At 40.1% G+C, this 18542-nt stretch overlaps 1 protein-coding gene across 1 annotated transcript; it reads right to left on the bottom strand.

The window, feature by feature from the left end:
* Positions 1–668: 668 nt before the first annotated feature.
* LOC141657414 (uncharacterized) lies at positions 669–12248 on the bottom strand. The gene is made up of 20 exons (XM_074464652.1): positions 10861–12248; positions 10143–10346; positions 8051–8155; positions 7856–7921; positions 7611–7775; positions 7251–7325; positions 7008–7162; positions 6575–6710; positions 6333–6402; positions 6130–6257; positions 5972–6028; positions 5034–5219; positions 4829–4921; positions 2624–2709; positions 2475–2541; positions 2329–2395; positions 2098–2234; positions 1915–2006; positions 1723–1789; positions 669–1200 (listed from the first exon to the last, which is right to left on the bottom strand). Exons 1-20 carry the CDS (start codon positions 12088–12090, stop codon positions 1036–1038), a joined length of 3351 nt encoding a protein of 1116 aa, XP_074320753.1. The 5' UTR covers positions 12091–12248; the 3' UTR covers positions 669–1035.
* Between the last annotated feature and the right edge of the window lie 6294 nt (positions 12249–18542).

Genomic DNA, 18542 nt, shown 5'->3' on the forward strand with positions numbered 1-18542 from the left:
TTAAGCTTTAATTAAATCACTAGAAAAGAAATAATCGGAAATTAAAAACAAAGTATATTTGGAACGATTAATAGTGTTACCCATTAACCAAACCGTTTAAAAACATATTTAGGGTCAGGATTCGGTTGAACATAACAGCATCTCAACTCAATCAAATTAACAATTCGGTAAACCGGACCTTTTTTTTTTAAACCCGGCAGAATTGAACTTTTGATCATGGATGAAACTATGCAAGTGACTTGCAAAGTTAAGGGGTATATGTGGGACTTTGAAATACGGGGATACTAAGTGAGAAAAGCTAATAATATAGGTCATCAGGCACAAATAACATGAGCTTTATATGTAATTTTTCTGAATTTATTTTTTGTATGCTAAAGTGGATGAGTTCGAAAACTTTATGGTAGAACTCAAATTCTTTAAAACAAAACTCGAAAACATATTTGAAAATCCATTTTTTTTTCTTTGTCAAATGAGCCTAAAGAGTTGATGAAAGTACTGATGCTCGGATTAGCTTTAATCCTTCACAGTCGGGAAAAAAAACCATTTACTTTAGCCCAGAACAGTCATTTTTCACAGCGCGCTACTACACGAGCTAAAAATTAGTATGATTGAAAATTTAAAAGCAAGCAAGATCCTTTCATCACTAATGGAAAAAAGGCAGACATGGAGAACGAGAAGCCCAAAATTGCTCAAAATCCTTTACTCAAGTGCTATCAATAGAGAACACTTCAAACCAAAGGTTGACATTACACCCCTTCAATTTTTAAGTATATAATTTGATAAATCGGCATGACAACAATAACCGAATCATAGTTCATGAATGTCGCTCAAGATATACACATTTTACACCAAAATCTCACATTACTCGGCCAAAAAAACCACATCGACCCTTAATACACATGCATAGCACCGAAAAAGTGATCACATGGATGAAATGAATGACAAGACACGAATCATTATAAATAGAAGGCGACAAACCATCTCACACCACAAGCAGACTTCCCCATTAAATTGGGAGAGGATACGCAAATCATGTTACTGAGAGAGGATGGACTGGAGGGCAAGTTGCTGCTGAGGTTGAAGTGATGACCAAGTTGAGGCAAGGGTGGCCGGTGGTAGAGTTTGTTGAAGCTGCCTTAATAAATTAATCATCCGGCTCACTGTTTGCTCTGTTGCCAGATCTTTGCCAGCACATAGGACCTACAACCACAATGAACGAGGATATTAAAAAATAAGCACATCAAGAAGCAGAGTTACGAAAATGGCACTAAATTTAAAAGCACGAGGAAAATAGGTCTTGAAGTAATGGATCGGTAGTTTGGTCATTTACAATAAAAGTATTCCCTAAAGATAATTGAAAGATAGGTAACAAACATCCTAAAAGGGAAAGATGTTGACGAAAACAAGGACATAAATCGAAAAAGAGTATTGGAATCCTGTCAAGTTACAAAAAAAAAAAAAACACGACAGACAAAAACATTTTGTCGTGTAAGAATTCAGGAACTGAAGCTTGTTTTTAATCTGCAAAATGCATCTCACTGGTGATAAGAAGACTTGGTGACTTGAAACAGCTAATTTAATGCGCACCAAATCCAGCTACTGAAGTAGGCATTAAAATAGCTAACCTTAGAACTAAATGCTGCATCAAATGATGGGTGATGCCACAAGTACAGCAAAAGCTAAACTAACAAAATTCAGCAGAATACATAAAGGCATATATACCTCAGCAAAGACTGCTACTATTTTAGGCAGATAATGGTTATTTGGCCCCAACAGATCCCCATCTGACCTGCAGAGAAGCCAGGGAATGAGTTCAGAAGAAGATATTATGGATAAGCAGAACTTAAACACCGCAAGTTTAACCACGAGGGGAGAGTGGTCCGAAATTCCAGGACAGCATAATTTGATTATTACCTCTCGACCATGGAACAAAGTTGTTCATGCACAACCTTGGCTTCAATTAGATCGCCTTTAATCGGTAAGTAATTGAGCCACATGGGAACAATCTGCAACAACGGAAGGAAAATAGCAAGTCAACACCTAAAGGTACATAATAGTCAAAAGGATAATTTATTATATACATTTTTATCCAAATACCTGAGCAGCATCGATGCTATCACGATGGAATTGGCAAACTTTGCCAAGAGCAGAAACAGCATTGTCATATGCCATCACGTTGTCAGGATGTGAAGCGTTTGGGTGACTTAATACAGCATCTAATCTTGAAAGGCTCTCTAAAAAAAATTGAGTATTTGTATTTGTTAGCTAACAAAATTGTGTTTAATAAGACAACAATATAAAGTTATAAACAAAAAGGGAAATAAAAACCTCCAACAAGAGGCTTGAATACAGCTCCACCAAGCTCCGCACAAACGCCGAGACCATAAACAGCTGCCTGGACAACAGCAAAGCATACCAAATTAAACAAAGTTCTGATTGCAGAAAAATAATCACTGGTGTAGCTAGAGAAAAACCTGTCGAACATCAGGATTTTCATCGTTGCAGGCTTCCAAAAGGAAAGGAAGGAACGTATCATAGTATCTGGACCACCAAAATACATGGTAAATAGACAGAATCAGGGAGAAGAGCTCTATCTCAAAACTATCAAATTAAGAGTGTCTACCTGAGGGCTGATTCGCGACAATGCTCCACAACATCATCAAATATACAAATAGCAATCCTTCTTTCTTCTGCTGTTTTATCCTTGCCCTATGTGTCAATAAACCACGTGATTATTCCATCCAAAAACATGAAAAGCGAAAATGTAAGCGGAAGGTTGATAGCTGTGATATATTAAATCGTGGAAAAATAAATACAAACAGTCAAACATCAGTACAGATTCCCCATAAACTTTTAAAGCCAAAGAGAAAATGCAATGAGAGAATGCCTTGGCTGAACATATAAGGATAACTGGTTATAGTTTCTCGGTTATTAGCAGGGTAATTTTGTGTTAAATAACCAGCCGTGTAGTTGGAGTGTGGAATAAACACAAGATCAAATCCCGGTAAAAAAATGAGTAACGGCCTAACAAATACTCCCTCCATTCATATCCAAATACAACACTTCCACTTTACACAATTGCTAATGCAAAAGTTGTAACTGAAATATCTCTAATTTTACATCATAAAAAATATAAAAATTTGATATTCTAATTGTATTTACGAAGACGAATCAAACAAGATCCCACATGACTATACTTGCGCTTATATATTGCAACTTTGCAAGGAATATCGAAGATTCTCCTTGTTCATGAATAGTGTCAAATAGTGAAGTGTTGTATTTGGACATGAATGGAGGGAGTATTACATAGCAAGTCATAACCACGGATTGCATTAAAAAAAGAAAAGCCACACATAATGAAGTCGCTGAAACACAATAGTTAACAATGAGATCAAATGTGAGGTGATCTAGGCAATTACATCTCTATCATGCAAGGAGTGCAAACTATCTTTGCATCACAAATGTTACAGATACCGCATCAAAATTATGTTTGTGGTGATCTTTAAAACCATCATAAATCAGTCCCAATACGTCGTCAGCGCCCAGATTTGACACGACATGGGACTGAAATCTGTTTAAGGGACGCAAGATAAACTATATACAGCTATGTTCAATGATTAGTAATTCAAAAAAGAAAAGACCAATGTTATAAAATTAACTCACAGAAGACGTCAATAGGGAAGTTGTGAATTGAAACGTATCAATTTGACACGACATGGGACATGACACTGGACACATCTCAGATACGACATAATGGGACATGACTCTGACACGTCGAAGTACTAAAACCAGAATTTGTGGAGATTGGATAGGAGAAGAGAGGGAGAAAGTGAGCAGAATAGAGATGACATATAGGCAACAAACAGGTACTCCATGGATAATAACTTGGAGAGAAAAGAGGAGCGAGAGACGGGAGAATACCTTACTAACAAAATAAAAACTAGGGCTCACAGTGGCTGTAGGGTTTCATTAAATAGGACGCATGATAGTCGTTTTAACCTTTCACCTGCTCTTACTTTCCAACGCCCACTTTTGTCAGTCAATTATTCTTACTAGCTTAGACAATCTTTAACGGTGATTTTCTCACTGTGGCCGAGGAAACGAAAAACAAAATCAAAGATAAAAGCAAAGGAGTTGGGCGACTTTGTCGGCTATGCAACACAGAACGTCTGACATAGCAAATTAGCAACCCTCCATCTTATTGGCCCAAATTGATTTTGCAGGTTCAAGTGGCCACAATTATAGAGGAATCTACTGAAATACTGATGCTTTTCTAACCTTTTTAATACTGGATGGGTTGTTGATATAGAGATGAAAAAAATGAACAGTTCAGATAGTAGGTTGTGGCCATGTGGGTCTTGGACTCTTTTTTTTTTAGACAAGTGTGGTCTTGGACTCTTGGGTGATAAATTAAGTTCTTATTTGGGTTGGATATGAAAAGACATCACCAAAGACGGCCTTAGTCTTCTATTGTAAAAAGAAGAGCTGCTCTAATGTACTGTAGTTTATTTTGTTTTAGATTTAGGGACCAATAAAAAAGAAAACAATTAACACATTTAACATAATTATTCAGGTGGCTAAATTTCATTTTTAAGACTGTAAGGTGTGAGTATCCCATGTCTAAGTAAGTGGTCAAGACACGTATTTGACTGTATCAGTTATCACCACGTAGTCTAAAATTCAAGATTGTGTGTCCGATACCCCAATAAGTATCTGATCAGATACGACACCTCTCTACCGTATCTGAGTAACATAATCAAATGTTCACCGGATCACAGAAAAACTGTAACTTCATACAAAAAAGACATCGAAAAACTTCTGGACTTACCCACATGGGTGTCAGGTACGAAGAGAGTTCATCAAAAAAGGGCAAGAATGATGCCTTGAATGTTTTGATCAATGTGCCCAAACAATCACCAACCTGGAACAAGATATCCGATAGCAGATTATAGCAGGTTTGGCCATATCAACATAGGGCTGGAACAAAGTAGAACTGTGAAAGATATAGGGAAATTATGTTTTGCGGGCAGAACCTGGTCGAAAAGCTCTTCTTCTTGCTCATTTTCCTCACTAAGTAATTCACCTTCTTCTGCATCAAAATCCTCTGCTTTGGCCCTCTCTGCTCTATCGGCCTTTCTCAATGAGCTTGCTGTGATAGTGTGCTTTATCTCGTTCACTATACTTCTCACTTGATTTTCATCCAAGAGTGGTCCAACAACCTAAAGCAAGGCACACAAGTCAAACTTTCCACACAGTGGGTTCAGAAAAATTAAGTATACATTCTTCACAATAATCATCTAATACTAGAGACAGAAGATTTTGAGGCCAAAAAGCATGAACTACAGCAACATTACCCAAGTGCCTCCAAGGGGTCTTGTTTCAAATATACCCAACCTTACCCATGAATTAGCAACACAAAGAGGTTATTTCCAGATTACCCAAGATGAAAATTGCGTCAAAAACTCCTTCGAATGACTGTTACTTCGCAATAAAAAAGAAGCTTAGCTAGTTTAGTGAGACATTTTCATCTATTCCATCTAGTTCACAATCAGAGAATAAGAGGACTTTGGCTAAAATGGAAATGGACTATTTAGGAGATAGAAAGTACGATAAGGACAAACATACAAGCCAAACGGAAGTGGACAAAAGTGAAGAAATATGGACAATAGAGTGTCACTGCACGACCTCAAACGAAAAAATCTACAGTTTTACATGTGGTTTGTATTTCAAGCCATTTTATGTTCCTCTCATCACAACAACCATTTTCCAGCTCATTCTTTTCCACACCAATGTCGCTGGGATGGAGAAAATAGAAGATAAAAGACAAAAGCGACATAGTAAGTCAACAGAGGAGGACAGATGTCATGAGACAAAATTGCCACTCAGAAAAAACAAATGCACTGCCTATGCGCCTAAATAGAAATAAGGTCATGAAACCTCAATGCTTATTCCATAAGCTAATATACAGTACCTGTATACACTCCTTCAAAGCATCCAGCATGCTTGAACAAATTTCTACTTCAGGTTCCTGCATGATACCAGATATTAGGAGTGCAAGATATTACAATTTAAAATCAAAATCCATGCAGAGATCAAACAACTATATGCATAAAAATAGAGATATATAACCTTGTTTAAAGCCTCCACCAAAGGAGGTACAATATAGTCAGACAACTGCTTAAGGTATGCCTCATTGCGACCTTGTCCTAGCCCCTTCTCAATAGCTAATTTTGCAGAACGCAGAAGCTCCGGCATGGCTGTGCATAGTACCACATTACATGTCTAGCTCAACTGTAAAGGCAACTTTAGTTAGGCAAATGAACCAGCAATACCTGAAACTGCCGCCTTTCTGACTTCTTCATGGAAATAAAATTTTAGTAGTGGAACCAATATACCAGCGACCTGAAAAATATATCAAATCTCAAATCAATTCTGGCTGAACCTCTGGGACACGTACGTAAGAAATTCAACAAATGCAAGTATGCAACCCCGCATCAACCAATTTAGTGGGACCAGTCAAATTAGTTGCTCGGCTTAGCAGAAATGACAAACATCACGAAGCCAATAAGCCAACCTGGTCTATCCATGGAAAGAAACCTTCTTTCAGCTCATCAGCGTAGCAACATAACATGTTACAAGCTGTAGCTTTCTCCTCTAGAACGCTCGTTTTGATTCCAATCCTTTTGTCCCCAACAGTGATAGTTTCAATGCTGCAACAGAAAAACAACTATCAAGGAAGATGCATTTTAGGGAATTTAACTTGACCTTTCTAGAACGAGCAGCGGTCATTTTCCCTTGTAATGTAGTCAAGTTTAAATGGGGATCTATCTGAGTTGCCAATAGGTTGTGATATGTTCTATTTTGTCAATATTAGCATGCATTCCCCTATATACGCAAAAGACAAATGAGTCTAAGACAACATCTTGACCAAACAGAAAGGTTGAACAAATGTATGAAGATATAAAACAGGCAAGCATAAATCAATTTTAGGAATAGGCATAGCTTACGACTCATCATCAGATTCGTCAATATCAACATCTGAATCTGCACTTGTAATCGTCACATCAGGCTTGAGTTGAGCAGAGTGAAGCAAGGGTGGCATAACAACATTCATGTATGGCAAAAAATCCTGCCCTAAGCATTTGCAGAGTCTTGCCCATGCCTGAAAAAACAGTATCAATATCGATATTACAAGTTTTACCATCACCATAAAAAGTTCATAATCTTTCAACCAAAGTTAAGATACAAACCTGGAGCATATAACTAGTGGTTGGATCATCTGCTTCCATCTGTGATCCTTGCAACTGCATAAGAACTTCCATGACCTGGCATAACCATAGATAATTCAAAATTTCAGCCATAGACAATTGAATTAATAGAGAGCAAATTAGAACAAGTGTCAAAGAGCCCGAACAAACCTATTAGCTATGCACAAGCACTGACCTATAAGGATAAAGACAGTAACTAACGGAATGGAATGACTCAAAAATATAGCCCACAATTTGGTCGGAGCCAACATTTCACCTGAATCCCAATGGAGTATACATATACATGAAGACCTAACTTCTCCGAACTAAAGCAAGAACATGATCACAGATGTTTAATGTTACCTGCTTAGCATCCTCCCTAAACTTTTCTTTTCCAACGGCCATTCCAACCAGGCTAATACATTCCATGGACTTTGCACGAAGCATGCGATTCGCCTTGTCGGTAGCATTCACTAGTATAGCTTTTAAGTACGGCATAACAACATCATAATACTTCTGAAAAAGCTCCTGCAGTTACAAACAGAGTGTCAGAGGTTGCCTGCTTGAATTACCTTTGGTAGATTGACTATACTGGAAAGTATGAGAACCTGTGATGAATCCGCAACTGATGCTAAAGCAGTTAAAGCACCTTCTTGTACCATTGGCTTTCCATTCTGAATATATCAGAAGCAGAAAGCATGTTAGACAAGTAATGTTCCTCGTTACATTAAGAGGAATGGGTTTCCAGTAATAAAATGTGAGGGCAGAACTAGACATTAAATTTGAAACTGCAAATAAAATACCTGCAGGAGGACAAGCAATTTGCTCACTATACCATCTAGGTAAGGCGTCAATATCTCTGGAGTACAATTTTCACTGAAGTTCAATACTGCTGAAGCAGCATGTGCCTGTTGACAAGATAAATTACCAACAATCAATAACAAGTGTGTGTAAATATACATATGCATATAGAGAGCATGAGGCATAGAGAGATTTGGGTTAGGATAAACAACAATTTTATATAGTAACATGAGAACCAATCTTAGGATGATGCAAGTATAACTGAAGTGAATAGATCTTAGGGTGGTGGGATACGGAATGAAGCTGAAAAGAAGAACTGAAAGACAAAGAATAGGGATGTCAGTGGGGCGGGTTTTGGCAGGTCTCGCCCCACATCCGCCTCACTTGGGGCGGGTGCGGGTAATGATTTGATGGGTCGTGGGGCGGGAATGGGTTTCAAAAGTGTCATTCGTCGCGGGTCGTGGGGCGGGTGTGGGTATCACGTGAGACCCGGCCCCATACCCACCCGGCCACCCCGCCCACCCCGCCTCGCATGTCCCCGCTCCGCTTATACCCGCCTTACTCATAAACCTAGACAAATTTGTACTACATAAAAATAAAATTTATAACTTAGATAAAAAGTTTAAACCATTTTTTTTCATAAAACTAGAAAAATTCAATCTACTTTTTAGTTCTTACCTACCCAAATACCGAACAACCTAAACCCCAAAAAAAAGAAACGTTAATCCTCAAACTATTTCGTGGTTTAAAAAACTTGTGTACTAGTTAATTAAATGTTAGACCATTTTGCGGAAACTTATTTGTATAATATGTACAAGAGTACGAGACTAGTATATTTTAGATTCAAGATTTATATTTTTAAAAATTGTTTTGTGAGGAGATAGGTAATTTGGCGGGTTTACGGGTCCCCGCGGGGCGGGGACGGGTTTGAAAAGTTCAACCCGCTGCGGGTCGCGGGGCGGGTGTGGGTACGCATTATAGTTCGCGGATGCGGGCGCGGGTTACCCCTCCTCCGCACCCACCCCGCCCCATTGACATCCCTAACAAAGAAGTCAAAAATAGCACAGTTAATAAGGATGTTAGGAGGATTTTGATTAAAAATAGGTTTACTTTAGTGAACATACAGTTCAGCCTTTACAAATCTGTGAAAATACTCCACGGACCTTCAGCTTTAAATCTTTTAAGAGTGCTTTGAGCAAGCTAATGGTCCATTCACAATAGTTCGCTTATGAATTTCATGTGGAAGACCAAAGCTTTTCTTTCAAGGCGGCACTTGGACAATAACACTTAATGAACTTGGTATTAATAAATAAGATTCTTGAAAGGCAGGGCTGAAAAAGCTATTTCTGAATAACTGCTTAATTTTTCAGATTCTGGCACCCAATTAAGTTAAATGTTTTCTCTAAGACCATAATTTACTCGCCAATTTTTATTTCTTAATAAAGTCAAAATATTTACTATTCTTTGGCATTGAGAGATTATGAAATATAGTAAAATGACTCACTAAATTGCATGTACTTATTGTAAAGTATACTAGTGGATTGGTACAATTCTCTATCCCTTTACCTCGTTATAGCCTACTGCTTACATTGACCTCAATATAGAACTAATGGATAAACTAGAGCAATTGTCCATACAACAAAAATTCACAACGAGGCTTTTATGTTACCAAATTCAGCTGAAAGGCAACAAAAGTTAAATAAACAATAACAGATCTAAACTGGTATACGGTTTGGTAAAGTCTTCAAATTATGAGGATCCAGCACAAACAACTGCACAGCTACATAACCATGCGGCCATGCCTAGACTGCCACTCATACCAAATCATAACAGGCTGCATATGGCCATTAGTCATATGTACAAAACAAGGGATAACATTGTTTATCTAACCAAAAGAAATGAAACTAGGAGAAAACTAAGTCTATACTCTATTCTTTATTTACAAAATCATACCGAGTAGAAAATAAGGCTCGCGTTTGTGTAGTTAAATAATGTGAATAACATGAAGTCTATAATTTCGCATTCGGTAGCAGATAAACACTCCAACAACTTCCAATCTTCTACATATCAAATTAATAAAAAGCTGAAACTTGCCTGCACACGAGGATTTTGAAAATCATCCATAGCTGAGGCTAATGCAGGTACGACAAGATGGTGGTACTGTGTCTGCAAATCTGGACCCAAATCTGTGGACAATTGGCCAATCGCGTTGATAGCAGCCCACCGTACACGTGGATGAGGATCTTTGAATGAATTCAAGACCATAGACACCACTTGCTCCAAGTTCTTTATCATCACCTGCCCAATCAGATATAACTAAAAACTCAGACTCTAGCACTACACGTCTACGCGTCAAAACACAAAAGACAAAGCCAGCTAAAGAGAATTTAACATGAAGATATATATCATTAGGCTACATTAAGCACTATTATAATCAATAACATAGTCTACATTATCAAAATCTTTATAAAAATGTACTCGTAACAAAAAAAAGTCCATCCATCAGTCAAATTGGGTAGCAATTTAAGCCTGCAACTGCAAACAAGTAATTAAATACTCCTCACTGAAACAACTAACTTTTTAGAGATTCTTTGAAGGGACGCTGCAAACTAAAGTTCAAATTGGAGTATAAGTCGCATTACCATGCAATTCCACAAAAAATACTAAAATCAAACACATTCCAATGCACGAACACGCGTTAAAACAAATAGCGATGCAGCAAATGTTTGAAGAGACAATGAGACATTGTAAAGTAGAGTTTAAATGGAGTATATTTCACATTGCAACGCACAAAATATTCCAAAATTTATACCTTGGCGCAACCCTCGGCTATTTGAGCCAAACAAATGAGTGCAGCATGGTGCTTCTGCCACTCAGGAGCAGCCAAGAAAATGGGCAAAAGCTCGGATGCAACAGGCACAATAGTATTACCGCCCAACGAAATTGCTAGCCTATCCAAACACTCCTGAGCAACACTATAATTACTCGTCTCACCAGCATCCTCATCCTCACTAACTGCACTATGCCATACAGGATCATCCTCAACATCAAGCAACAATTTCATCAATATGCCAAACAACCTCTGAATAAACTGCGGCAACTTTCTCATCATTCCTGGAGCCCGCTCCCTTGCCTCCGCCAGGGTAATCACGAACTCAATCGCCAAATGTCGTGTCCCTTCCTCCAACGCCTCAGCCTCAGCAATCTGCAGCATTGCACCAACCACATCCACCAGCTGTCTACGCAAGAATCTCGGCTCTGTCCCTGCCAAATCGATCAACAACTCCAACGCTTCTTGTGCGGTCGCCTCCTGGCCAGAATTTAGCGCTTCGGTTAGGGTCTGCATCATCGGAGGGAGCAAATCCTGGAACCTATCGCGGTCGGAAGACGTGTTTAAACACTGAATAAAGTTAATCGTGGCGCTTAACGCCGCAATTCGAACATCGGCGGTACTACTTCCGGATAAACACTGCAAAAACACGTTATGCAGAGTTGTGAGGTGCGGAATTAGGGTGTCGCCGATGTACTGCGACAATTGCGCGAAAATCAACAGCGCCATCTCTCGAAGTTTGGGATTATCCGAAGTAACACACTGGAACATAAACGGTAACAATTCCGGCCATTGATTTTCCGGCACAATCGTCGCAGCAAGTTCCGAAACGGTGTCGCACAACTTCCGCGAAATCGTCTTAGTATCCTCCGATTGAATACACGACAGCAAGATAGATTTAAGCGAGGACTGAGTGGCGGCAGCGAGTTTAGGGTAGATGTACGAGTCGTCACGAGTGAGGAGTTTTCGGAGGAGAATAGCGGACATAGCGCGGGCCTCGGGATGAGGAGAGGACTGAGTCATACGAGCGAGTTGGAGAGAGAGCGAGTCGGGTTGATGTTGTTTGCAGAGGTTGTAGAGTGACTCGGCGGTGGAACGCTGTTCGTTGTTGGTGGACATGAGGTGAGAGATTAAGGTCTCGAAGTGAGTAGGATCGGGACCGAGAATCGCTGCCATTTGAGCGTGATGTTGGTGAGTCAACTCGGACGCCATTGGAGGGAGGTGTGTGTGAAAGTGTGTTTGTTTTGCGCCTCGAGAAAAGAAGAGAAGTAGGGTTTTGGGGGGGAGGGATTTTATTTAGAGAGAGTAGGTATGTATGTGAGGAGAAATGAGATGGAGGCGGCAAAGAGATTTATGTGAGAGGCTGAGACAAGGTTTTGTTTTTTGACAGACTTATTTTGCAGTCTTTTAGGGTGTATCCAACCCACTTGCCAGATACCAGCTGCTCACTCATCAATAATTTTCCCGGTTGATCCTGTTTCACATGGATCATTTTAGTCTGAATAATAAGACGGAATTTTATAATTATTTTATAATCAAATGTGACCATTATTGAAAAATAAGTTACCGTAAATTATAACACGGTTGTATCACTACTCCCTTCTTCGTCGACGTCATACCATCCCTTCATAAACTTTAAGTCTACTCTAAGCTTGTGTTTTTTCTTTTTTTTTTTGGGGGGAGGGGAGGGGAGGGGGGGAGGGGGGTGTTAAGTAAGGCTTTCAGATGGAAGGGAAATGGGTTGATGAGGACGATGCAATGAGGGTGGGCGGAGTCCCTGACGAGGTATGGAATATGTGTCGGCGAGAGTGGTGCTCGTAGTGGGTGTTAGTGGTAGGTGTAGGTGTTAGTGGATGTATAAGATTATAAAGGAAAAGGTATGAGATATCTTGAGGTGGGGGAATGGATTTGAGAGGACGGGTGAGTAAACTCATTCCGAAAAATGAGTGAAGGGAATGCAAATATCTATGAACTCGGCATCAACAAAGAGGATGGACATATTTCATTCACTTTTTTTTTTCTTAAAACCAAACACCCATTTATTATCGTTATTATACTTCATGGGGTAATAATCCTTTAAGACAATTGTGAGGTGTATAAAGCTGGATAGTGGTGCGGGTGTAACAACAAATTTGTGTTTTATCTCTTATTTGCAGATTTAACGCAAATTTGTTGTTACAAATTTAGCACGCTCGGTGGGACATCTCTACTACTCATCTCTTTTTCCGCACAATCAAGTTTCACAACAATCGTTTTAATGGCCTTCAGGAAGATCTCCGACATGTCAAAGAGGATGACAGCCAGATCTTATGACGATAAAGCTCAACCTGTCTCGGTGGGTCTCTTGACAGATCGCCCATTGGTGTTTCTACAAGGAGCATGACCAGATCTATCCTCATCCGTACCGTTGCAGCGAGACTCCGTTCCACATCCGTGCCTACGAGACCCCGTAATTCCAACGTCACCACCAATGCTTCCAGGGAATCATATGGTGCCAGCGACTCTAGGCCATATGAATATCTTGTGTTTGGTTCATCTTCTCACATCCGAGTCGACGACCCTCAGTTTGTCTCGTCAACATTTCGAGAGATGATGTGCGACACTTTTGAGGAGATGACTGTTCACACTAGCCCTTTGTTCGAACCATTCATCGTCGAGGATAGCCACAGTAGCGCTGGTTCGTCTCCGTCGTCACCACAAAGGCGTAACGAGGAGATGTCAAGCCAACAGTCATATTCCATGGTGGCACCCGTCATGGTTGACAGCTTAACAAAATGAAAGTTATTCTAGAAGACCTCCAGAAGGAAAACAAAGAGAAATCCAAGCAAATTGCCGCCTTGACGAAAAAGTTGGAGAAGCGGCATGGTTCGTCGTTTCATAATGAAGATAGTGATTACGCCAGCGAGAACGATGATGATCGTGACAAGGATAAGTCGTTTACTGCTAAAGACGTCCAAAAGATGATCGCGGAGGCCTTCAAAAGTCAGTTCGATGGAAACTTCCACTCTGTTGACAAGCACTGTTACGTCAAGCCATATAGTAAAAGGATTGATTATTTGAGGATGCCTATTGGCTACCAACCACCGAAGTTTCAGCAGTTTAATGGAAAGGACAATCCCAAGCAACATATCGCCCATTTCATTGAAACTTGTAACACTGCCGGTACTGATGGTGATCTTCTTGTCAAGCAATTCATCCGATCTCTGAAGGGAACAGCTTTTGATTGGTACACGGATCTAAGCGCCGAGTCAATCGATAGTTGGGATTAGATGGAAAAGGAGTTCCTTAATCGCTTCTACAGTATCATGTGTATTGTAAGCATGACGGAACTCACTAACACGAAGCAATGGAAGGACGAACCCGTTATCGATTACATCAGTAGGTGGCACGCGTTAAGCCTCGAGTGCAAAGACCGTCTGTCGGAGACTTCTGCTATTGAAATGTGTATCCAAGGAATGAATCTAGAGCTAGTCTAAATCCTCCAAGGCAACAAGCCAATAACATTCCAGGATTTAGCCACTCGAGCTCACGATATGGAGATTACTATTGTAATACCCGCCCTTTTAGAGACCCTTTTACCAGCGTTGACTGACCTTGGGAGCGGTAATAATCCTTAGAAGTGCGTGCCAAGTTACCTTGGGTTGTGAGTTATGCGTGGTACTCGATAGAGTAGAGGCTACTCGATCGAGTAGCTTGGATACTCGATCGAGTAGGGTGGCACTCGATCGAGTATGTGGGACACTCGATCGAGTAACGGGTTTTCAGCGAGGGTTTATAATCGCGTTTTGTTAAATCCGCAAACCATTTCCGCCTCATTTCTTCAGACCCTTAGGTCGCCTCCTTCCCTTCCCTTCACCATATAACCTCCATGGAAGCCTTTGAAGGTTCTTGTGCCTTAGGAGAGCGTAACTTGAGTCGGGTAGCGGTCTTTTGCCGGGTTTCTTCTTATAGGTATGCCGTCATCATCATCCGTATCCTTGTCTTTGCAGTTAGGGTTTGCTTGGTAGTGATAGATGATTGTGTTATGGTTATAGGTGTTGCTTGATTGCCGGATGTTTCGTATGTTGGCATGGAGTGGTTGCAGTTGCTTAAAGGTAGGTTCGCCTACTCAGTCGCTGTAGATGGTCTAGTGAGTCGGTCGTTGTGGTTGTATTGTGGTTGTATTGTGGTTGTGTTTGTGTGGCAGTATGTATACGGTGGTCAGTCGGTATATACAGTTTGTTGGTTGTGTTGTGTTGCGGTATGCTGTGATTGTTTGTCTCGGTTCTCGAGATGCGTTCTCGGTGAGTGGAGTCACTTGCGGGAGTGGCTTCACGCCCTAGTTTCGCCCTCCGTGGAACCCGCCACGGGATGGGATGTGCACATTAATGGGACAGGGTTATCGCTCGGTATGATGAGCGGGGATTTGGTGGGTACGGCTACGGTCCCCCCCAGCAGGGTGGTCCGGTGGACGATCGGTGACGGAGATTGATTGGAGTGGGTGTGATTGTGTGTGTGACTGATTGTGTTGTGTTGTTTTGATAGTAGTTGTTGGTATTGTCATGTCTTATCTCAATACTGACCTTGTGTGGTTGTCTTGTTGTTTTATGTGTCTGCCGTGATCCCTTATGGTGAGCAGTCTGTCTTAGCAGGTGTTGATGTCGTTGATAGCCGGAGTCAGGCGAGGATGAGTCTTCACGAGATTTGATAGTAATAGCGAGTGGCCATTGAGTTGTATCTTTTATATCGTCAGTTGGTTTTAAATCACTTGTAATATAACATAATCGTTCTTTTATCGACATTTGATTATTCTTTGTCCTAAGGCAACCGAGATGGTAACGCCTTTATATGCTAAGGAAGGCCTAGTTAAGGCTCCTCTGGATATGGAGGTGTTACAAAGTGGTATCAGAGCGACGATTTTGGAACCTGTAACAAATGAACTTAATGAACGTAGCGAGTCTAATAAAATAAACCTGGTGTATGTGTGATGGGAGCCCCAGCTGATGCTAGATTTTGGGTGAGTAGGCACCCTCATTTCAAAATCTTGGCCCCATGGTACTTAAGCCAGTCACAGAGTATGGGAATGTGGAGTCCGTGTGTATGTATGTAATGTGTATGTTAATTGTGTCGGAGATATTTGTGGTCGAGTCCTTGCTAACGCAAAAGTGGGTATAGTGGTTGCGTTTGGATTGTGTATAGTGAAGATTTGGCATGATTAGTGAGCTTGTACGATGATTATGAGAAACGTGACAAGAGTTTATTTAATAGAAATGCGTAAAAGTGCGGGAGTGTATGCTGTAGTATGAAAGGTGGACGTGTTGGTGTTTACTTTAAATTGATAGTTAAGGAGGTGTTGAGATATAGTACGAGAATTGGTAATTAATGATGCGTGTATACAATGCTCGATGATTGAAACTTTCCGCTTGCGTGGTGTTTAATTTGGTGGAATAATTTGCTTATATTGGAACTGGAACATGCTAAGCTTTAATTTACTATGTAGAATATACATTTGAACGACATGTGAAATAATGATTTATCGCTAATTATATGTTTCATGTTGATGTGAGCACGAATTTGCTAGTAATGTAGTAAGATGAGTTTAAGTGTGATATGGTAATGTAATAGTGTATATAAATGACTCGATAGCAGGTAAACCGAGTTGGGTGAATGTGTTATAGCGTAATATGACATAAACCTTATTTGTTGAGACGGTTTGATACGCTTGAGTAGTAATGGTAATACATGAGCAAGCGTAATGATTAGTGGCGAATTCCGAACTTAGTTTGGAATCGACACGCGATATTGTTTTTGCAGGAATCTTCGATTTATCTCGTATTTTTGACCGAGTACTCAACCTTACTTGACCGAGTGCGAGTGCTTACTAGACCGAGTAGACCTCACTCGATCTAGTTAGGAAGCTATGACGTCGGGATGTGGAAATTTTCTGTAGATACTCGACGAAACAGCACCTACTCGATCGAGTAGAGGGCACTCGATCGAGTACCCTAGGCACTCGATCGAGTAGGCTACAGTACAAAGCCTTTTACGGGTTTCTTAAAACCCTTATTTCCTCTTATTCTTCTCATTCTTTCTTCTTAATTTCGAACCCTAGCCATAAACCTCTCACAAAACTCTCCTCTCTTCTAGTGTTGGTGGTGATTAGTTGGGTTATTTGCTTGTTAATTTCGTTCTTTTACTTTCTTTATCTAATCAAGGTATGATTTTCTCCCTTATCCATATGTTTTATTACATTGAATTTGTTAGAATGATTGTGTAATCTGAAATTTTCGATTCATATGGGCGAATTATTGCTTTAAATTGTTGTAATATGATTCACATGCTTTCCTTTCATGAATGTTGGTGATTAATTCTTTGTAAAATAGGCTAGAAATTGCCAATTTGGGGGTAGAAATTTTCTAGGGTTACAAAATCAAAAATTTTGTTTGATTGTTTTCTACATGTTGGATGATGAAATTGAGTACTACATGTTGTATATACCATGTTGAAAGTTGGATTTTAGTAATTTTCACTTTAAAACTTGCCTTAAAACTCCGTCTTAAAAGTGCCCCAAATTGAAATTCGTTTTCTATATTTGAAATTTGGTGTTGGATATGATTGTTAAAGTAAGGGCTAAACTTCAATATGATAATGGTGATGTTAATTGATGGTGAATATGTCAAAATCATTGCAATTTGTGAGAGACCGTCTGACAAGTCTAATTGAGTTGTTTGTTTCTAATATTGAAGGTTGATAATGATATGTTTAAAATTACCTTTCTATGAGCATGTACGGATATCTCACATGTTATTAAGTATGTATATAGAGTAGCATTTGAATCATGCTAGAATGTCAGAATTGGTGGAGTAAATCATGTTTATCATGCTAAGCTTTTCACAACTATAGAGATTGTCTGAGTTACTGAAATTATATATCAAATTGGGAACTTGTTGGTGAAAGTGTGTACCTAGCTGAGTCTTCAAAGTTCAATTGTGTGAATTATGTGCCTTACATGTCTATGCAAGTTTGCTTAAGTTATATGCTGAAACAGATGCCGAGACTGAACTTAGGGACCCGTCAGAGCAAGAGGGGGAGGGCTTCACAGCCCGAACCTGGGGAAGGTAGTGGACCCGTAGTACCCGCGGTACCGGAGTACCCTTCGGTTGTGTTTATGGACTTTAAACAAAGGGAGCGTTTTGTGGCGTTGCAAAAACGCAAAATGAGGCCTACTCGTTGTGTGGATACCACACTCCTGACTGACTTGGGAATTGAGACGGATGTCCGTCACATATTCGAGACTTTGGGGTTTACGGGGTTGTACCGGCTGAGGAAGCATACCTACCCATTTATTACCTTGGAGTTTATGAGCTCGTTTAAATACGAGCCAGCTGCACAATCTGTTGAGTTCCGTTTGATGAACACAAGTTTCCTGTTGACCATGGACCTTTTCGCGTCTCACCTTGGGTTGGCCAAGCCTCCCAAGGATTCCATCACTGATATTCCTGCTGAGTGCGGTGTCTGCCGCCTAATGCCTTATCTTACCGAAAAGCCAGCTCCCACCTCAAGCAACATGCTGATTAATGATGTTCAACATGTTACCTTGAGGATCTTTCTTCGTTCGCTTTCGAACCTCCTTTATGATAGACCGGATATCAGTAAACTGAACAACCATGAGGTGTTGCTTCTGA

The sequence above is a fragment of the Silene latifolia genome, chromosome 5 (genome assembly GCF_048544455.1).
Source record: "Silene latifolia isolate original U9 population chromosome 5, ASM4854445v1, whole genome shotgun sequence".
In the NCBI taxonomy this organism is placed as follows: Eukaryota; Viridiplantae; Streptophyta; class Magnoliopsida; order Caryophyllales; family Caryophyllaceae; genus Silene; species Silene latifolia.

Bases quoted from the DNA above. Each gene is read 5' to 3' on its own strand.
- LOC141657414 (XM_074464652.1), bottom strand. From the start codon at position 12,090: ATGGCGTCCGAGTTGACTCACCAACATCACGCTCAAATGGCAGCGATT. The intron at 6,711-7,007 runs GTAAGCTATGCC...TTTCTGTTGCAG, and splicing joins GACGAATCTGATGATGAGTC to CATTGAAACTATCACTGTTG. The intron at 6,029-6,129 runs GTTATATATCTC...GGTATCATGCAG, and splicing joins TGGTGGAGGCTTTAAACAAG to GAACCTGAAGTAGAAATTTG.